We start from the raw sequence: 16720 nt of genomic DNA on the forward strand, positions 1-16720 counted from the left end.
CTTCCTCCCTCCTTCCCTCTCTGTGTTTAAGTACTGTTCTAAGTGCTGAAAAGATGTCATACTCGTGACAACTTGTGGCGTCTCTTATTAACCCCATGTTAAAGATAGCGGACGTAAGGACAAAGGGCAACTGGCGTAAAGAGGTTAAATAATTCTTCCGATGTGAGTCTGGGCAGAGTGGGATGATTCAAGGGGCTCCGATCATGTCACTCCTCTACTTGAACACCTTGCTAGATTTCCTAGCAATTGCATACAGCTCCGATTCTATAACATGATAGATGGATCTCTACAACAAATGGCCCCCAGCCTCTCTCCCCAAACACAGTCGGCTTTTGTCACATCCCTAGAGGCCCCCATGTTATAGCATCATCAGACTACTCACTCTTTTCCAAACACAGATGGGCTTTTATGACTCCATGCTGCATGCCTGATACATAACGCCTTGCTTAGTTTGTCGCATCCTTCTTTACCTAAAACTCTTACGCATTGTTCAAAACCCAGACCACCTCTTTTGTGAAGCCTTTCCTGACACTTACAGGCTGAACTAGTTACTCTTCACTCTGAATGCAGACAGGAAAATGCTCACATTTCCATTATAGAATTTACAGCATTGTTCTGGATTATTTATACATTTGTCCTGCCCACCAGACTCTGAAGTCCTGAAGAGAAGGAATGGGACCTTATTCACTGGCAAACCCAGTGTTTGCCACCTAGTTTGTGTTCACTGTGAAGAGGGTTGTACGATAACGCAAGAAAAGCATCATTGATATGTAACCTATATGCTAAACATAAGTAGTACTGACCTTAAATATAAAGGTTTTAGAACTGTACATACATGCTGACTTAATCAAACATTTCCTATAAAAATTTGACTTTATACAATTTAAAATTGATTTATAATTTTGTCTTTCAGTTCCTCTAAATCAAGAGCTCTGCTAGTGATTTAATAAAATGTGACGTACATGTACTTTTCAAAAATACTTTTATTATGTAAAGTGAAATTCATTCTCTCTCTCCTTCACACACAAACACACGCACACACTGGATATGGCAAACCAGTCTGTGAATATCTTTAGACTTTTTCATAGTATACACCTTTGTGTTAAAAATCTTTTTTTCTATATAGTTTATTCATATTTATTTAACATTTAAGAAATAAATGTTATACTGATAAAATCAATTTAAATTTAGGAGTTTAATGACGGTGTTGCAGGAATTGTCACTATTATTCTACCTTTGTCCAACATTAGATTGCATTGTCTACACACACACACACGCACGCACACACACACACACACACACTATATGCAGTCCTACATATGTTTAACAGTTTCGGACTTCTTTCACTTTATTTCTAAATTCAAGCATATCCCTTTGGATGGTGTTATTTGGATGTCAAATATTTTCTTAAAATGATATATAAATATACCCATATATATTAGTGTATGAGTTGCATGTATGTGAATATTTATTCACTGTATATATAGTTCATTCTGGTATATATATGTATATAGTGTTATGTGTATGCACACACTATGTGTATAGTCCATATAAATAGATACATATATGTACATATATGCGCACACACATACTGTATTTATATATCCCTTTGGATGATATTATTTGGATGTCAAATATTTTCTTAAGGTGATATATAAATATACACATATATACATGTGTGTATTAGTTGCATGTATGTGAATATTCCCTATATATGTAGTTCATTCTGATATATATATATGTATAAATGTATATAGTGTGTGTGTATATACACACACTATGTATATAGTCTATACATGTATATATCCATATACTATATTTATATATCCTTTTGGGTAATGTTATTTGGATATCAAATATTTTCTTAAAATGATGTATAAATATACACATATATATGTGTGTGTATGAGTTGCATGTATGTGAATATTTATTCACTCTGTATATAATTAATTCACTATGTATATAATTTATTCTAGTATACATATGTCTATATGTGTATAGTGTGTGTATATTACACATGCTATGTATATAGTCTATACACACACACTGTATTTATATAGTCTATGTGTGTACACACACACACTATATGGTCCATTACAGCATGCTATATATTAATATATAGTTTCCAAGCTTCCTCATCCTTTGAGGCCAGCTAATGATTTCCAGATAATGAGACTGAAGGGTACCTCTGAACATTCTGGACCAAAGAACGTTAATGCAGCTACCAACCTGGAAATGCTCTTAAACAGTGAGCTCTCTGTCATGAAATCCTGAGCTGAGCATGTTCTGTAAATTGTGTTTACTCTGTGGGGGTCTCTCCTGTCATTATTTTGTGTGACAAAATAATGGTGAACAATTTTGAGTCATAATGACTGACAAATTGTACAAGTGATAATGCTGGATCTGTCATAAAGAAACAAAGAAGTACGATTGCCCTTGCTGCACCTCCAAAGGGATTTTGTTAAAATGACCCCCTAAAATGTTGATCCATTATATGTTCCTGGGTTCCTCTCTCTCATCCCTCCCCGCAGCCCTCTGCTCTCCAGTTAAACACAGTGTTCTTGTATGTTGCTGTGTATTCATTTAACTTGTTTATCTCATCCTTACTTCAAATTTAGATATACTAGGTTTAGGTTTTATGTTTTCTTCCTGCTTTTACTAGCTTTTTCGTAAGTGAGAAAGATAATTGTGACTTCTTTTTATCGGAAACATCTTTTTTCTTAAATAGAGAATCATAGACTCGTAACTGTACATTAGGGTCAATATCCGTGGACAGGAAAGAGCACAGGTAGTTTGAAAGGTCTCCAGGTAATTCTAACGTACAGCCAGGGCTGAGGATCACCACCCACTAGAAGAAATATGTCTACTTATCATCTAAGGAGTTGATTTTTCACCAGGAATGCTTTTTAAACATATGAAAAGCTTCCCCAAATGACTATTTTACACTATTATCCTCTCCCACAATCAAGAATTAGTTTTCAAAGGAATCTAGATGATGGTATATCACAGTTTGGCCCAGAATTCTCAAGAGAGAGAGATATCCTAAAAGAGAATAAATATTTATAAGCATTCATGGAATGACATTCTCTATGCCAACTCTGTCCCTTCCCTGGAATGTTGAATGAGCTTTGCTTTTCAAGGAGATTAAAAGTGATTCACCTAAAGCCCAGATATCTCTGTATTTGACAAGGAGTGATGGGATGAGCTCTGTCTACTTAAGAACCTCAGGAAATTCAGGAACTATAAAAAGATAGCATCGTTGTTGCCCACAGTGGATGTCATACACAGGTACCTTCAGTAATGATTAACCACAGAGTCTGAACTGATGCCAGATGAGGGAAAATGCAAACAGCACCTGTGTGAAGCTTCTGCACTGGTTTCTACTCCAAAGTCATACAGAAAATGTTTGTTTTTCTCCTTAGGTTAGAACAAGTGTCCTCCCTGAACATAAGGATCCCCCGCCAGAGGTTGGGGTAAGTGTTTCTTTTGTTTCCAAAAGGCACACACATCATTTCTAAGCTAATCATTTGGGTTTTCTCTGGCCTTCTGCCTTCTAGCTGACAAATAAAATTGAGTTAAATTAATAGAGTGTGACCTGCAAGGAGACACGGTCACATATTTGTGGAATTGCATGGACTTCATTCCTTGTCTCCTGAAAATCATCCTCAAGTGAATTCTTATTTAGTTCAGCTGGCTAGAGATGAGTCTAGGAATTGCCCTGCAGGTAACTGAGATGTGATTCGGAGCCAACATTCCAGGACCAACAGGAGGCTGGGAAATTGCAGGTGTGAGCTCGACCGCTTCCGCAAGGACGCAGAGGGCTGACTAGCCGTGGGACTGGGATGTTTTCTGCGTCCAGCCGCTTCAACACTGTAGGGCGGGTTGAAACAGAAGATGCCACCGAAGTGCAGCCCAGTGCTGGAAAATCCAGCTGAGGTTTTCCTGCTGCATCTGAGCCATTGCATCTCAAGCTTTTACAAGTTGGGAGAGCAAGAGAGTAACAGGTCATTTTGCTTGGACAAGTTTGCAGTAGGCAATGGAGGCTCCTGAAGAATAGCCCAGCAGGCTGGTCCCTGGGATCCTGCATTCAGAAAGGTGGAAAAAGTCCAGAAGTAAGTTGAGCCTAAGAGGCCCTGCCAACTGAAAGGCCTATTTGAAATTCCCTGAAATCCTACAGGCAGTTGGCAATCTTCTTCCGGTGGGTGTGGGGAGCCCTGTGCTAGGTAGCATTCATTTCCTCATTGGCAACAGCTGCCATCCCAACCTGCTAAGGGGACCCTCCAGAAAGCGTGCCTTGCATTGGCTGAGAAGTGAGTCAGCCACCTCTGCATCTCTCAGCGTAGGGGAAGGAAAAGGGTACTTCGTGCTCTCTCATGCCGAACGCAGCCTTCTAGTTTCTTCCTGGAACAGGCTGAATAACTCTCTTTGACTTAAATGAATCTTCATGCTTTGTTTCCTGCCAGTCCCTTCAGCCTCTTGTGCTGCTCTCACTTCCACCGCCAGTCTTGGTGCCAAGACTACCTGGGCTGCTAGAGTTTCTCCCAAGGAACCAGCGAGTCCTCCCAGCCTCAGGCCTCTCTCCCTGCAGGACACATGCAGTCTCCTTGCCTGGCTGCCCAGTGGTGCTCTCTCCCAGCTCAGGACTCGGGTCACAGGCCTTTTGCCTACGACCACTCAGACGTCCTCCTTCAAACTAGAACCACCAGTGCAAGCCGTCCTCACACCCTTTACAGTTCCTTCATATAATGTAAGGCCTTCTGAAATTTGTAACTCTTTTTTTAAATTAAAAAAAAAATCTATAGTGCTTTACAATTTTCAAATGTTTCACACACATGATTTCATATAATCCCATAATAACCCTTTTCCCCCACCCCTATTTTGCTCCTCCCCCTTCCCTCTCCCCACTGATAACCACTAGTTTGTTCACTGTATCTGTGGGTCTGCTTCTTATTTTATTTATTCACTAGTTTGTTGTGTTTTTTACATTTCACATGTTAAGTGATACCATACAGTATTTGTCTTTCTTTGTCTGACTTATTTCACTTAGCATAATGCCCTCCAAGTCCATCCATGTTGCTGCAAATGGCAAAAAAAAAAGAATGAAATTTATAACTCTTAGTAAGTTAATCATTTTTTTAAAAAAATTACCATTTACTTTTTGAGGTTCAAGAAAGATGAGCTGGTTTAATTATTTTCCTCCAACTGCTCACTCCCACAATTTCTCTGTGTTAAATCCTCCTTGCTTGAGATTTTAATGACATCTTGGCCTAATTGTATGAATTTCCCCCCTATTTTTTCTCTCACTCAAGTTCTTGGAATGGAATGCATCTTATTCATTTTAAAACTTGAGTCTCTTCTCTGATTTTAAATTATTCTCTTCCACCCTCTCCTCCACCATTTCCTGCTACAGGCTGTAGACAACTCTGCGCTTCTAGCAACTTGTGTTGGGGGGAGGGGGAATGGTCCATCCTCACACATTCTCCCCTTTCCTCCTCTCATTGCTCAGTTACTCAGGAGAAAGGAAAGGGGAGAGGTTCCTTGTGTGCTTGCCCACCATGAGGTGTGGTGCCCTTTATGCTGGTTTTTATGCTTCTCAGCATAATGCTGCCCGAGTTCTCTTTGTGGCAGAGTGAAATGCTGGCTCTCCTGTGAGCACAAATATAGGTATTTCTGGAGGCCTTGGAGGCCCCTTCCCATTGTATACTTTCCCATCGTGGGGGATCTGGTTCTGGCTGAACCATGTCTCTTCTGACCGTTTCTATGAGCCCCAGCAGCATCGGGTACTAGATAATCAATGATTCCCAAAGGAGACACGATCACCGGTTCCCAACACAGCAGAGGTAGAGATGGTTTGGACACCTTCAAGCTTCATAAGTCATGTTTTGGGTCCATACTCCCATGACTTCGGTTTTGGCCTTGGAGATCAAGATGTTTTCCTGAGGGTAATGAAGAGAGAGATCTGCTTCATTTCCTAAATTGTATCCTCCCCAAGTTCTGACCTCTCTCTTCCAGCACTACCTTTATATGAACTGGCTGTGTTGTGGTTACTAATAGACCAGTTTCTCTAAACTGGCTCCTTTTAGGCACTGTGATGAGGTTTTCTGAACTTATCATGTGGAACATTTGTTATCTTGTGTCCTCATCCTTGACAAAGACTCATCTATAATTCCTGGACCAAGAGAAACTTCTCAATGGGCATTCTCTGACATGCCTATTGTATCAGTTAGGAATGCATTCAGAAGCAAGTAACTGGATGAAGAGTAGGTAACAGACTTGTTCTTCTCATGTTAAGAAAAGTCATGGGGAAATTGCCCAAGTCTCCAGCTTCTCAAAAGGACTTAAAGCAACCAGTCTCTGTCCATTGTCCTGCTTCTCCTTTCTTAAAGTATTGTACAGTCTGACCATTACACCTCCAGGTATCACATTCCAAATTGAAAAGGTTCTGAGCATCTCATCCTGTTCCTTCAATTCTGGAAAGGAAAACTCAACTGGTATACAGTCGTTCCTCAATATCCTCAGGAGATTGGTTCCAGGATCCTCCTCGGATACCAAAACTCCATGGGTGCTCAAGTCCCTTACAGTTGGATTTGCATATCTGCGGGTTTTATCTCAGTGGTTCTGCACCCCAGGGTACAGAGGGCCAACTGTCCCACCACTTACATAATCACTGAGACGATCAGAGTCCCTGGGTAGAAGGGAATCGGGATACAATTCCCATTTAAACAAAATCAAGATGCTATTAGGAATGCAACTTGGGCAGAATGGGTATTATTTATTAGTAATGTCTCCACTCTCCTACTAGATGTTAAACTAGTATTTTGTTTAACAAAAGACTAGTTTATTTTGATTGCAAAGATCATGTATATTTTGTTTGCAAAGATCATGTGTATTTTGTTTACTTTAATAGCCCTAGCTCTGTGCCCAGAAATTAGCAAATCATGATATATGTATTGAATGCATTAGGAAGCATACCATGATTTTGGTTTGCCAGCCATCTTATATTTTTTTAGAAGCAGCAGAATAAAAAGGGAGGGGGTGTCTAAAAATAATTGCAATAACATGGTAAGAATCGAGTATATTTTATGACACATCAGAAATCAATAAAATGGTAATTATATTACCAAACTAAATCTCAGGCATGATAAGAATGAGTCTAAATAAGAACAAGTCAGCATGCCTTGGCTTTTCTAACACCCTCAGAGCACATGATATTCTGGATAGAGAAAAATTGTCACGCCTTGAGCAGCTGTGAAGTACCGCTGATTAATATACATCTCATCACTCCTCCAAACTATTTTTTTGGACACTGAAAAAAATCCTTGAGAATTTAAGTTCTTGGCCAAGAACATAGAGCAGGTAATGGCTCTGCCGTTACAATGTGCCCTGGACTCTAGCCACTAAGTACTCCAATTTAAAAAATCAGCTAAAATTTTTTATTATAAATCTTTCAAATATGTTCTATACATTTCTTCGCATTCTTCAGCAGCATCTATTAGATGAAACCACACCTTTGGTGATGACTCAGTCAAGCAGATACCAGTCTGTGCTCTGAGACCTTGTGAGGTATATTCATAGTAAAGATGTAATTTTATAATATATGACTTTGCCCTAAATTGCATTTTAATGTGTTCTTTGGACTGTTCATCAAGTTGTAATAGATATTCTCTCAGTTCTTTTTTCTTTGTCATGTATTTTTTCAGCGCATATAGTTCATGTACCCTCTGTCCCTTCCTATAGAGTGGGAAACCACACAACCATGTCTGTTAGGGTAGAGGGGGAAGAAACAGTACCTGTACAAAAGTATGAAAAAGGGCCCATCCTGTAAGTTATATGCAGGAGATGCTGTGTATCAGCCTGCCTCACCATATAAACTTCTGGTTTTCAAAGACCTTTTAAAACCTACACCACAGTTCCAGTATATAGTTTTATGAGAATATGTCAGAGTATTATGGATATCTTCATTTACCCTCAAAAACCAGCACTGTCTTCTAGAGACTGTCATACAGAGTGAAGTAAGTCAAAAAGAGAAAAACAAATATTGTATAATATCGCTTATATGTGGAATCTAGAAAAATGGTACAGATGAACTTATTTGCAAAGCAGAAATAGAGACACAGATGTAGAGAACAAACTTATGGATACCAAGGGGGGAGGGAGGATGAATTGGGAAATTTGGATTGACATACGTACACTACTATGTATAAAATAGATAACTCATGAGAACCTACTGTATAGCACAGGGAACTCTACTCAGTGCTCTGTGGTGACCTGAATTGAAAGGAAATCTAAAAAAGAGGGTATACATGTATACGTATGACTGATTCACTTTGCTGCATGGCAGAAACTAACATTGTAAAGCAACTATACTCCAATAAAAATTAAAAATAAAAAAACAACCCTGTCTACTAGAAATTTAATGCATGCCACATATGTAAGTTAAAATTTTCTAGCAGCCCTTGCTTTTAAAAGAGTAACAAGAAAACAGGTGAAATTAGTTGTAATATTTTATTTAACTCAATATATGTAAAATATTATCATTTCAAAATGTAATCAATTCAGAAATCAGTAATGATATATTTCACACTCCGTTTTTCATATCACATCTTATAAATCTGGTTTGTGTTTACACTTAGAACACAACTCAACTCACAGTAGCCACAAACTAGTGCACATGCTGGATAATGCAGCTCTGGACAGTACTTGGAAAAACTTGGGAGATCCATGAAAGTTGTAGTATAAAGGAAACCTAAACTTTGAATAAAGGCTTTGTGAGATGAACATAGGCGATGGAGGTATGTGTATGGAGGAGCACTTCCTCTGGATCCTTGTGTAGTACCAGGGGAACGAGACCATGGAGGACCCGCTTCAGGCAGGTATGCAACCCTGCTGAGCATTCTGGATGTCTGTGACTTGCGCTGAGTCCCCACCAGGGCAGGCAGGATGAACGGTTTATTTGTACGCTCCCCGTAGAGCAGAGCCAGGGATTGAGACAGGTGCCCTGCATTCTCCACCCTGCTTGATATCACTCTCCAGCCAGGTGAGTGATTGAAATCGTGCATCTAGCAATTTAATGATCATCTGCTTTGGGTGCCTGCACCAGAATGATAATGGTGAGTGTTGCATTGTCATGAGCAGGCAAGAAAGGTCAGAGCCGCACAGAGTGCAGGCAGAGAGCCTGTCAGAAGGAAAGGGAATTGCCACCTGTCCTGGAAATGAGGCACAGCGTGAGGGGGATGAAAGAATTCTGGACTGAAGAGCGAGAAACCTGGATTCTAACTTGGCTTCTGCACATTAACTAGTTCTGTGACCAGGTGTAAGCCAGTTAACTCCCATGGGTTCCTGTCTCTTCATCTACAGACTGGCCATGTCTTAATAAGTCTTAATGTTTGTTGATTTCATTCAGACATTTCTTGGCCTCTGATAAGCATTCCACATGATCTAATAAAAATTTGAGCTATAAGGAATTATAGGTAACGTGTGCTCAACACTAAGGACCACATAACTTTCGTATCTTTTTTTTCACTAGAATTTATTCTAGTTTATATTTCCCTGAATCTAACTTTTATTTTTAAACATACATTTTTCTTTTTTATAATAGGAATTTCTCATAGACTTTTTTTTTAAAATACTCGGCCTTTTCCAAAAAGTATTTGAAGTGGACTTATATTTAAGTCATCTGACGTCTGGGCATATTTTCCTTAAGTACTATGCAAGCTAATATTTATGCAGTGCTTCCTATTTTCCCAGCAATGTACTAAGTGCTTTGCCTGGATTACTTTAATTCTTATAACAATAACAATGAGAAAGATACAGTTATCCTATGCAACATTTTCATCCAGAAACTAAGGCCTAGTATGGTGGAGTAACTTGTCCAAGTCCCAGATTTGTGAGAGAGAAGACAGACAAATGGAGGTTGACAGTGCCCGTCAGTGGACAGCCAGCCTGGGGGCTGGGAGAAGTGATTTAATTGCCCAGATTTCCATTTTTGGACATAATCATGGATTTAGAACTACACTTCAGACCTCCAACTCTAGTGACACTTTAATTTTTTTTTTCTTTGTTTTAAAATTTTCCCCTGATATTGGATCTCCCAGTTTAAAACCTTGAAGATGAGAATTTTAGAAACAATACTGAAGGAGAGATGAAAACATTGTTCCCTGAGTTATATTTGGAATATAAACAGATTTTTTGAAATAATTTTCTTAAATTCTATGATTATGATTAAAGTGACAGTAAAGATAAAATAACTCTATATTAAATTATTCTTTTGCATTAGCATTGTGTGCCGTTTTCCCTCCATGGGAATTCAGGTTTCATAATAGAGAAGACTGTTTTCTCTCTAATTCATTCTTTGACCAGGAGTCCAGTGAATATTCATGTAAATGAATGATGTGTTTTCCACTTTCAGGTGTGTGGAGGGTCCTAGTTTTATTTATACTGAGGCGAAGCAGACACATAAAAACCTGCTAGAAAGTACGAGTATAGGCAAGTCCATTGTTCGGTATTGCAATGTGAAACAATTAGGCAATGTCTTTAAACTGAGGGATTTTATTAAATGCATTTTATGTGACATGTAGTCCTAATGTACAGTTATTTTTAGAATAAATTTTAAAAATATTTTTAGAACAAATAACACTTCCTCTGGTTTGACACCCTTTCATAATGCCATTACCTAAGTTGATTTATAACGGATTGTATGATTTCTGTAAGCTCTCTCTCAAAGGATAATATCCTTTGAGATTAAGCACGTGGCTGACAGTTGTGATGGAAAAGGTTGACTCACAGGCATCCATTTTGGCACACTGCAAACACTCAGTGCAGCAGTGGGCGTAGCATGCAGCCTCTCTGTTCCGGACAACGGGCTGAGCTAGAAGATGGACGAGCCAAGGTCCTGCTTCCACAGGAGCTCCCGGCCTGGTAGGCAGGAGAGACATTAAATGACTTGTGGTCACAGACTACTTGCAGCTGTGCCTGCTGGTGTGTCTGGGGCGCATGTCTGAAAATAGCCCCTCCACCTGTCTCTCGTTGCTACATTCCCGTCTGGGACATCTGCTGCTTCTATTGCTGAAAAGACCACACTAACATTCATGGCATGTGCAGTTTGTTTTCTTAATTCTAAAACCATCCCTTCCTTCAGAAATCTCAAAAGGCAAGGAGAAGAAATAACTTGAAATTTGGGGGCATCGTGACATTTCTGGTCACGATGGGTCAAATGGGTTGAGCATTTTCTTCAAGTGAGGATAATGAGTGAGGGGTAGAATTTAAATTAATAACCCTAATGACCGGTGAAAGAGAAATAAGCAAGACATCTCTTTAACATACAAAATGCTAAAGTGAAATTCACTACCACGTTATACAATCCACAAGCTAAAAAATTGTTTTAATTTCCCACAGGTCAGTGAATTATAATGGTTTATAAATATCTGCAGAAGGAGTATTTCTTTTATATCTCATAGTATAAATTACTTGAAAGCTAGTGTCTATGCCATTCATTCATTCATTTATTGTCAGTCACTATTTATCACACACCTAATGTGTGTTAGGCAGTGGGAGGTTACCAGAAAACAAAGCTCGTCGTGCATCTTCAAATCTCAATTTTTATTTTGAGGGGAGGACAGAATAAGCAATGAAATACATAATATTTAAGTGACAATAGAAAAAATACAACAGGATAAGGAATGGAGACGAGCAGTGTGGAGAAGGGGAGCCCTTTTATACAGGGACGTCCTAGTAGGTTGTCTGCTGAGGGGGCATAAGTGCTTTTGTTCAGCTGGGTCTCTCCTAGACACTCTCTACCCCTTACTGAAAAGTCACCCTAAATTTTGGCTTTGTTCATACAGCTCTTGGAATTCTTCTCTGCCTTGATTCACTCTCAGCATTCATGTCATCACAGCTTGTTTCCACAAATCTTCTGTTTTCACATAACATTCTTCACCTAATAATTTAGTCTTCTATGATCCCCAATTTGGCGACTTGGTATCTAAACCACTTCTTCGAGTTTCAAGTGAATTAATTAGGTTTTATCATTACTAACATATAGGCATCTCCAACTTACAACCGAGTTGTATTTCAAATGTTTGCCTTTACAATTTTTGAACCAGTTCTTCTAAGTTAGAACTTTGAAAAGAAGGAGAAAAATTCTGACCTGAAGCTTGTCTTCTCTATGCTCAAGGATCACTTTGTGTAGGTGCAGCCTCTTATGTATGGAATCACTGCACACTTGCCTCTGAAAAGAGCCAGTTGACTTAAGTCCAGCATCTCATTCTAGGGCAGGCTGGCAACAGACCTATGAAGAGAGAATGTTCTGGAAGATGTAGTGTAGACTTCTTGTAAAGTATTACAGTGTGTTAGGCAGCAATGGTATAGGTAATAATACGGGTTTGATACTGATATTTTCGCGTTTACATCTTGACCTTGAAAGGAGAATGAGAAATCTTATTTATGGTATACCATAATATTGTGACTTTTAAATCACAAGCAGCCAGGAATATTAAAAAGAGATGAAAGATTTTTATCCTGGAAAAGAAAAACCAATTTAGTGTTTTATTCTTTATATTATGAGTCAGAGAGTGTAGAAGATAGATATATTCATAGATAGTCAACACCCTGTATGATAGGTTAAAAAAGCAATTTTAGAAAATGTAATTGAATAAGTACCATTCTTTTTTGTGTGTTGGAGTGAAATTGTCCCATGCTAGTGTAGAAATAACAAAGGAAACAAATACTTTTAAACATTGCTGTGATGGGGGAGAAATGTAGCATTTCTATTTATAACTTGCACAGAATCCCACATAAAAATAGCTCCAACTAACAGATTTGCTCATATCTGGAATACAAAGTTGTTGCTGCCCATGACTTGAGGAATTCTAATAAGAACAAGGACGGCATTGGTAAATATTAAACGTCTGTCATCTTTTCTTTTATCTCAGTTTTCATGTGGGGAGAAAATGTGTTCATGGAAAAGTCCTGGCTTCTGTGTTAGACATTTTGTTATTTTCCTGGCTATTCATCTCTGTTTTTAATGAGAAGGATGCATTTGCATCCCTCAACCTCGCCCCATGAAGTGGACATCTATTACTGATGGTTGTATTTCTGTCAATGAAATATTTGTCAGGCTAATAGATTTAACATTTCACTCTTCTGAAGACTAGTTTTGTGTGATTGCTGTGACACAAAATTCTGAGAACCTCAGAAGTTAATGGAAACCATTCTTTCTTATTTTCAGCGAAGCTTTCTGGGCTATGCCAGTTTTAAAGTCGGAGATCTACTGAAGTCCAAGGAGCAAGTGCTGACCCTGAGCCTGAGGTGGGTCTCAATGCTGTTAAATTTAACAGCCTGTGATATTTATTGAAGGCTGGTTGGGTTTGAAAGTCACAATTCTTGCAGGTGTTTGGATGTCAACTCTCAAACAGCTTATGTTCTCCTCTGCAACAAGTTACAGGGAAACAGCAATTATTCAGGTTCATATTCAAGTCTGTGTTTCACATGGTCAAAAGTTATCAGCTCTTGTAGGGAAAAAAACTGACATTATTAACAAACTAGTGGTGGCCAGAGGGTTAGGGGTGGGGAATGGACAAAAAGGTGAAGGAGATTAAGCAGTACAAACTACCAGTTATATAAGTCACAGGGATGTAATGTACAGCAGGGGAATATAGCCAATAATAATATAATAGCTTTGTATGGCGCATAATCTATAAAAATATCAAATCACTGTATTGTACACCTGAAGCCAATATAATATTGTAAGCAACTGTACTTCAATATAAAATAAAAAATAAAGTGATGAAACTTGAAATGAAACTTCAAAAAATAAGGTGATAAAATTCTTGAAAGTAAGAGAGTAAATAGAAATGATGGGCATGTTACTAAATAATATTTCTGTTACTTATCAAAATGTTACTTTTTAAATCAAGTGAGTTTCTAGGTTTGAAATATGTTTGTTAGAGGCAACTTGCAGATTTATGATAATAAAGGGTAGGCTGATTATTCTCTTTTTTTAGTTTATTTTGCTGCTATACTATTAAATATAAACTGTAAGTTAAAAAAATAAAGTATAAGTTAAAACAGACTCATTGCAACAGACAGCAGATCAGAGATGCTTTTGAGTATGTGTACAATCTGTTTTGATACAGATGACACAACAATCTTTAGGAACTGCACTCTGTTTTCATACTAAGAAGAGTATTAAATAGATTAATCATTTCTTTTTAACTTCATTATAAATTAGAAAAATAGTATGTTATTTTCTAACCATATAATAACTTTAAAATTATGTATACATGGAGAACACTGCCTTACAATATTTATATAGTATAAATGAATATAAAAATTGTAGAGAACATTGTTTGTAAATCTTAAGATGCTCTTCTTTTGATGCAATGTAGAGACCATTGTCAGGGAACAGACAATGTGTCAAGTTTGTTTTCCCTCTGCCCAGCCCCTAAGGACCCATTATAACCAATTTATTTCAGTGTAGATGTCATGGTTTATGGTGGAATCTGTACTGCTGGCTGTCTCCTGTCTGACTTTTTCCTGATCCTTACAGTTTAGCATTTTGACTTAAGAGATGGTATAAAATAATTTAAAGTAACACATGTTCATGCAGAAAAATAAGTGTTGAAGGGTTCTACTGAGGCTGTCATCTTCTTTTTGGCTTCCTTTCGGCTGTAACATTTTTTGTTGTTGCATTTTATTTGGGACAGCATTTAAAAATCTTTATAGTTTTGTGGTGTTATTCCCAATAAAATTTTGCTGTGTTTATTTTCTGTTGGAAGTGTGTAAGTGCCAGCTAAAATGTCTATCTGCCACTGTCACTGGTATCCTAGAAGATACCTGTTACCCATCTAGCATGGCAGTTAGATTTGACCCAAGTGCCCCTGGATTCATGATATAAGATGTCAGACATTGAGCTTGCTGAGAACCACCAGCAGGTCACGTGTTTTCTATATAAGGTGCATGGTACTTTATTCCTCACCTTGCTGATCACAAACTGCAGTATTGATTGTATCATAACTGTCATTAACGTCCGCAGCCCTCTGCACAACATTTAGACACTGGCTTTGAAACCGATATCAGGGACCCAGAAATCCTTAGTGCAATGAAAATATGTGAACACACACAATTAGAGGAAGGATAGGAACAGAAAGAGTACTACACTTAGAAGGAAAAAGGAATATAACAATTCCAGATTTAGAGGAAATCAAGACACATTTCCACTTTTGATTTGACTACTCCTGATTCTTATTTATTTGATTTTGATTGTCTAAAAGGAAACCAAATTTAGCAACAAAGCATTGCATTTTCTAGAAGAAATAATTTTTGAAAGCCAACTTTGAAATGGGAAGGTTAATATTTTTTTCCCTTTTTGTGCTTTGCCAAATTTGTAGATTTCTCCCCCTATGAACAAGACACATTATAGACTTATCATAACCTGCTGATTTCTGATGCTTCGTGTTTTTCCATCTGTTGTAATTTATCTTCTCTCCAGTGACTTGGCAACCTCTGAGGTACTGAATCAGAAAAACGTTAGATCAGGGATAAGAAGCATTTTTTTGGTTATTAGTTTTGTTTTTACTATTCCTTTGCACTGACATTATCTGACTTTTATTCCTTTTACATTCGGGTCATAATTTTTAAAGAGTAGAATTCTCAGATTTCTGTAAAACAAATTCACAGAAATAAGGGTAAGGGCGTATTTGTCGGCACCGTTCTTGGATCGTGAGTCTGGTTTTGTTTGTGTTCACTGTCCCTTATTCTTATCAGGTAAGTCAGATTTCAAACTCTCAAACTAGTTTCATGGAATACCATAGTTTAATGTGGCCTGTCCTATGTACTGTGAACTGGAATTTTTGAGTTTGAGTTGAATTTTTATTTTCCACAAAAAACTTAAAAGGGCAAGAAGTGTGTGTCTTATTTATAGACTTAGACTCAAATTGCATGAAATATGGTACCGTGCATTTTTGAAATTGTAGGCTAAAATTTGTTTGCATGTATTGGGGAGAATGCCTCCGATATAGAAAGTGGTTCCCACTCATGTAACTCATTTTCATTTTAATGCATAGCCACTAAATTTCTGTCTAAGCGTTCTAGTATCCCAATCGGTGTCTTTATTTAGTATTAACCCTGGTACCTTTATATGACATCTGCTTTGTTTTTCTAGTTTACATTTGGTAGTTCCTGTCTACTCTGACTTCCTTTAGATCTGAATCATCCTTTCTGTTTCGTTTTCTAGCTCATTACTATCTATTCCTGACTTCCATACTGTACTGTAAACAAGCTAAGATTCTTGTATAGTGGATTACAATTGCAGACATGGAAGACACTGCTTAATATTACAATAATAGTAATACTAATGAGAAGAGAAGGAGGAGGAGGTGGAGGGGGAAGATACTATGAGACATTATGTGTTTTATGCTCTGATAAGTATGTTAGAGATGTTGTTTCATTGACCCTTATCAGCGTATGATGTTATTCCTTTTGTCATTTTATAAACTAAGGAACTGAGGTGTAGAAAGCAGTTAAGTAATTTGCGCAAAGTTACAATGCTCTTAACATAAGAAAGCCAAGGCGTGAAGCCACACGTTTCTGACTACAAATCCTGTGCTCTTAATGACTCACTTTTTGTCCCCATTGACCAAGGGGAAAACCGAGATCTAGTTAAAACATGTCCTGTGTCACGTGACTTGGTAATGGCAGAACAAAGCAAGGACGGAGGTCCAGG

The 16720-nt window shown here is 38.0% G+C and overlaps 1 protein-coding gene across 14 annotated transcripts in view; it reads left to right on the forward strand.

Annotated features, from left to right (window-relative positions):
• The window catches only part of INPP4B (inositol polyphosphate-4-phosphatase type II B), a 717274-nt gene that overhangs the window by 461397 nt on the left and 239157 nt on the right, over positions 1 to 16720 (forward strand). For 9 of the 14 annotated variants that reach the window (XM_073805532.1, XM_073805533.1, XM_033857340.2 and 6 more), the window contains 2 exons: positions 3423 to 3473; positions 13226 to 13305. In XM_073805532.1, coding sequence (XP_073661633.1) covers positions 3423 to 3473; positions 13226 to 13305 — 131 coding nt within the window. Of the gene's footprint in view, positions 1 to 3422; positions 3474 to 12653; positions 12904 to 12925; positions 13084 to 13225; positions 13306 to 16720 lie in introns of those variants that run through there. The other 5 variants (XM_073805536.1, XM_073805537.1, XM_073805538.1 and 2 more) reach the window with 4 other exon arrangements.

Source organism: Tursiops truncatus, chromosome 5 (assembly GCF_011762595.2).
Source record: "Tursiops truncatus isolate mTurTru1 chromosome 5, mTurTru1.mat.Y, whole genome shotgun sequence".
Classification (NCBI taxonomy): domain Eukaryota; kingdom Metazoa; phylum Chordata; class Mammalia; order Artiodactyla; family Delphinidae; genus Tursiops; species Tursiops truncatus.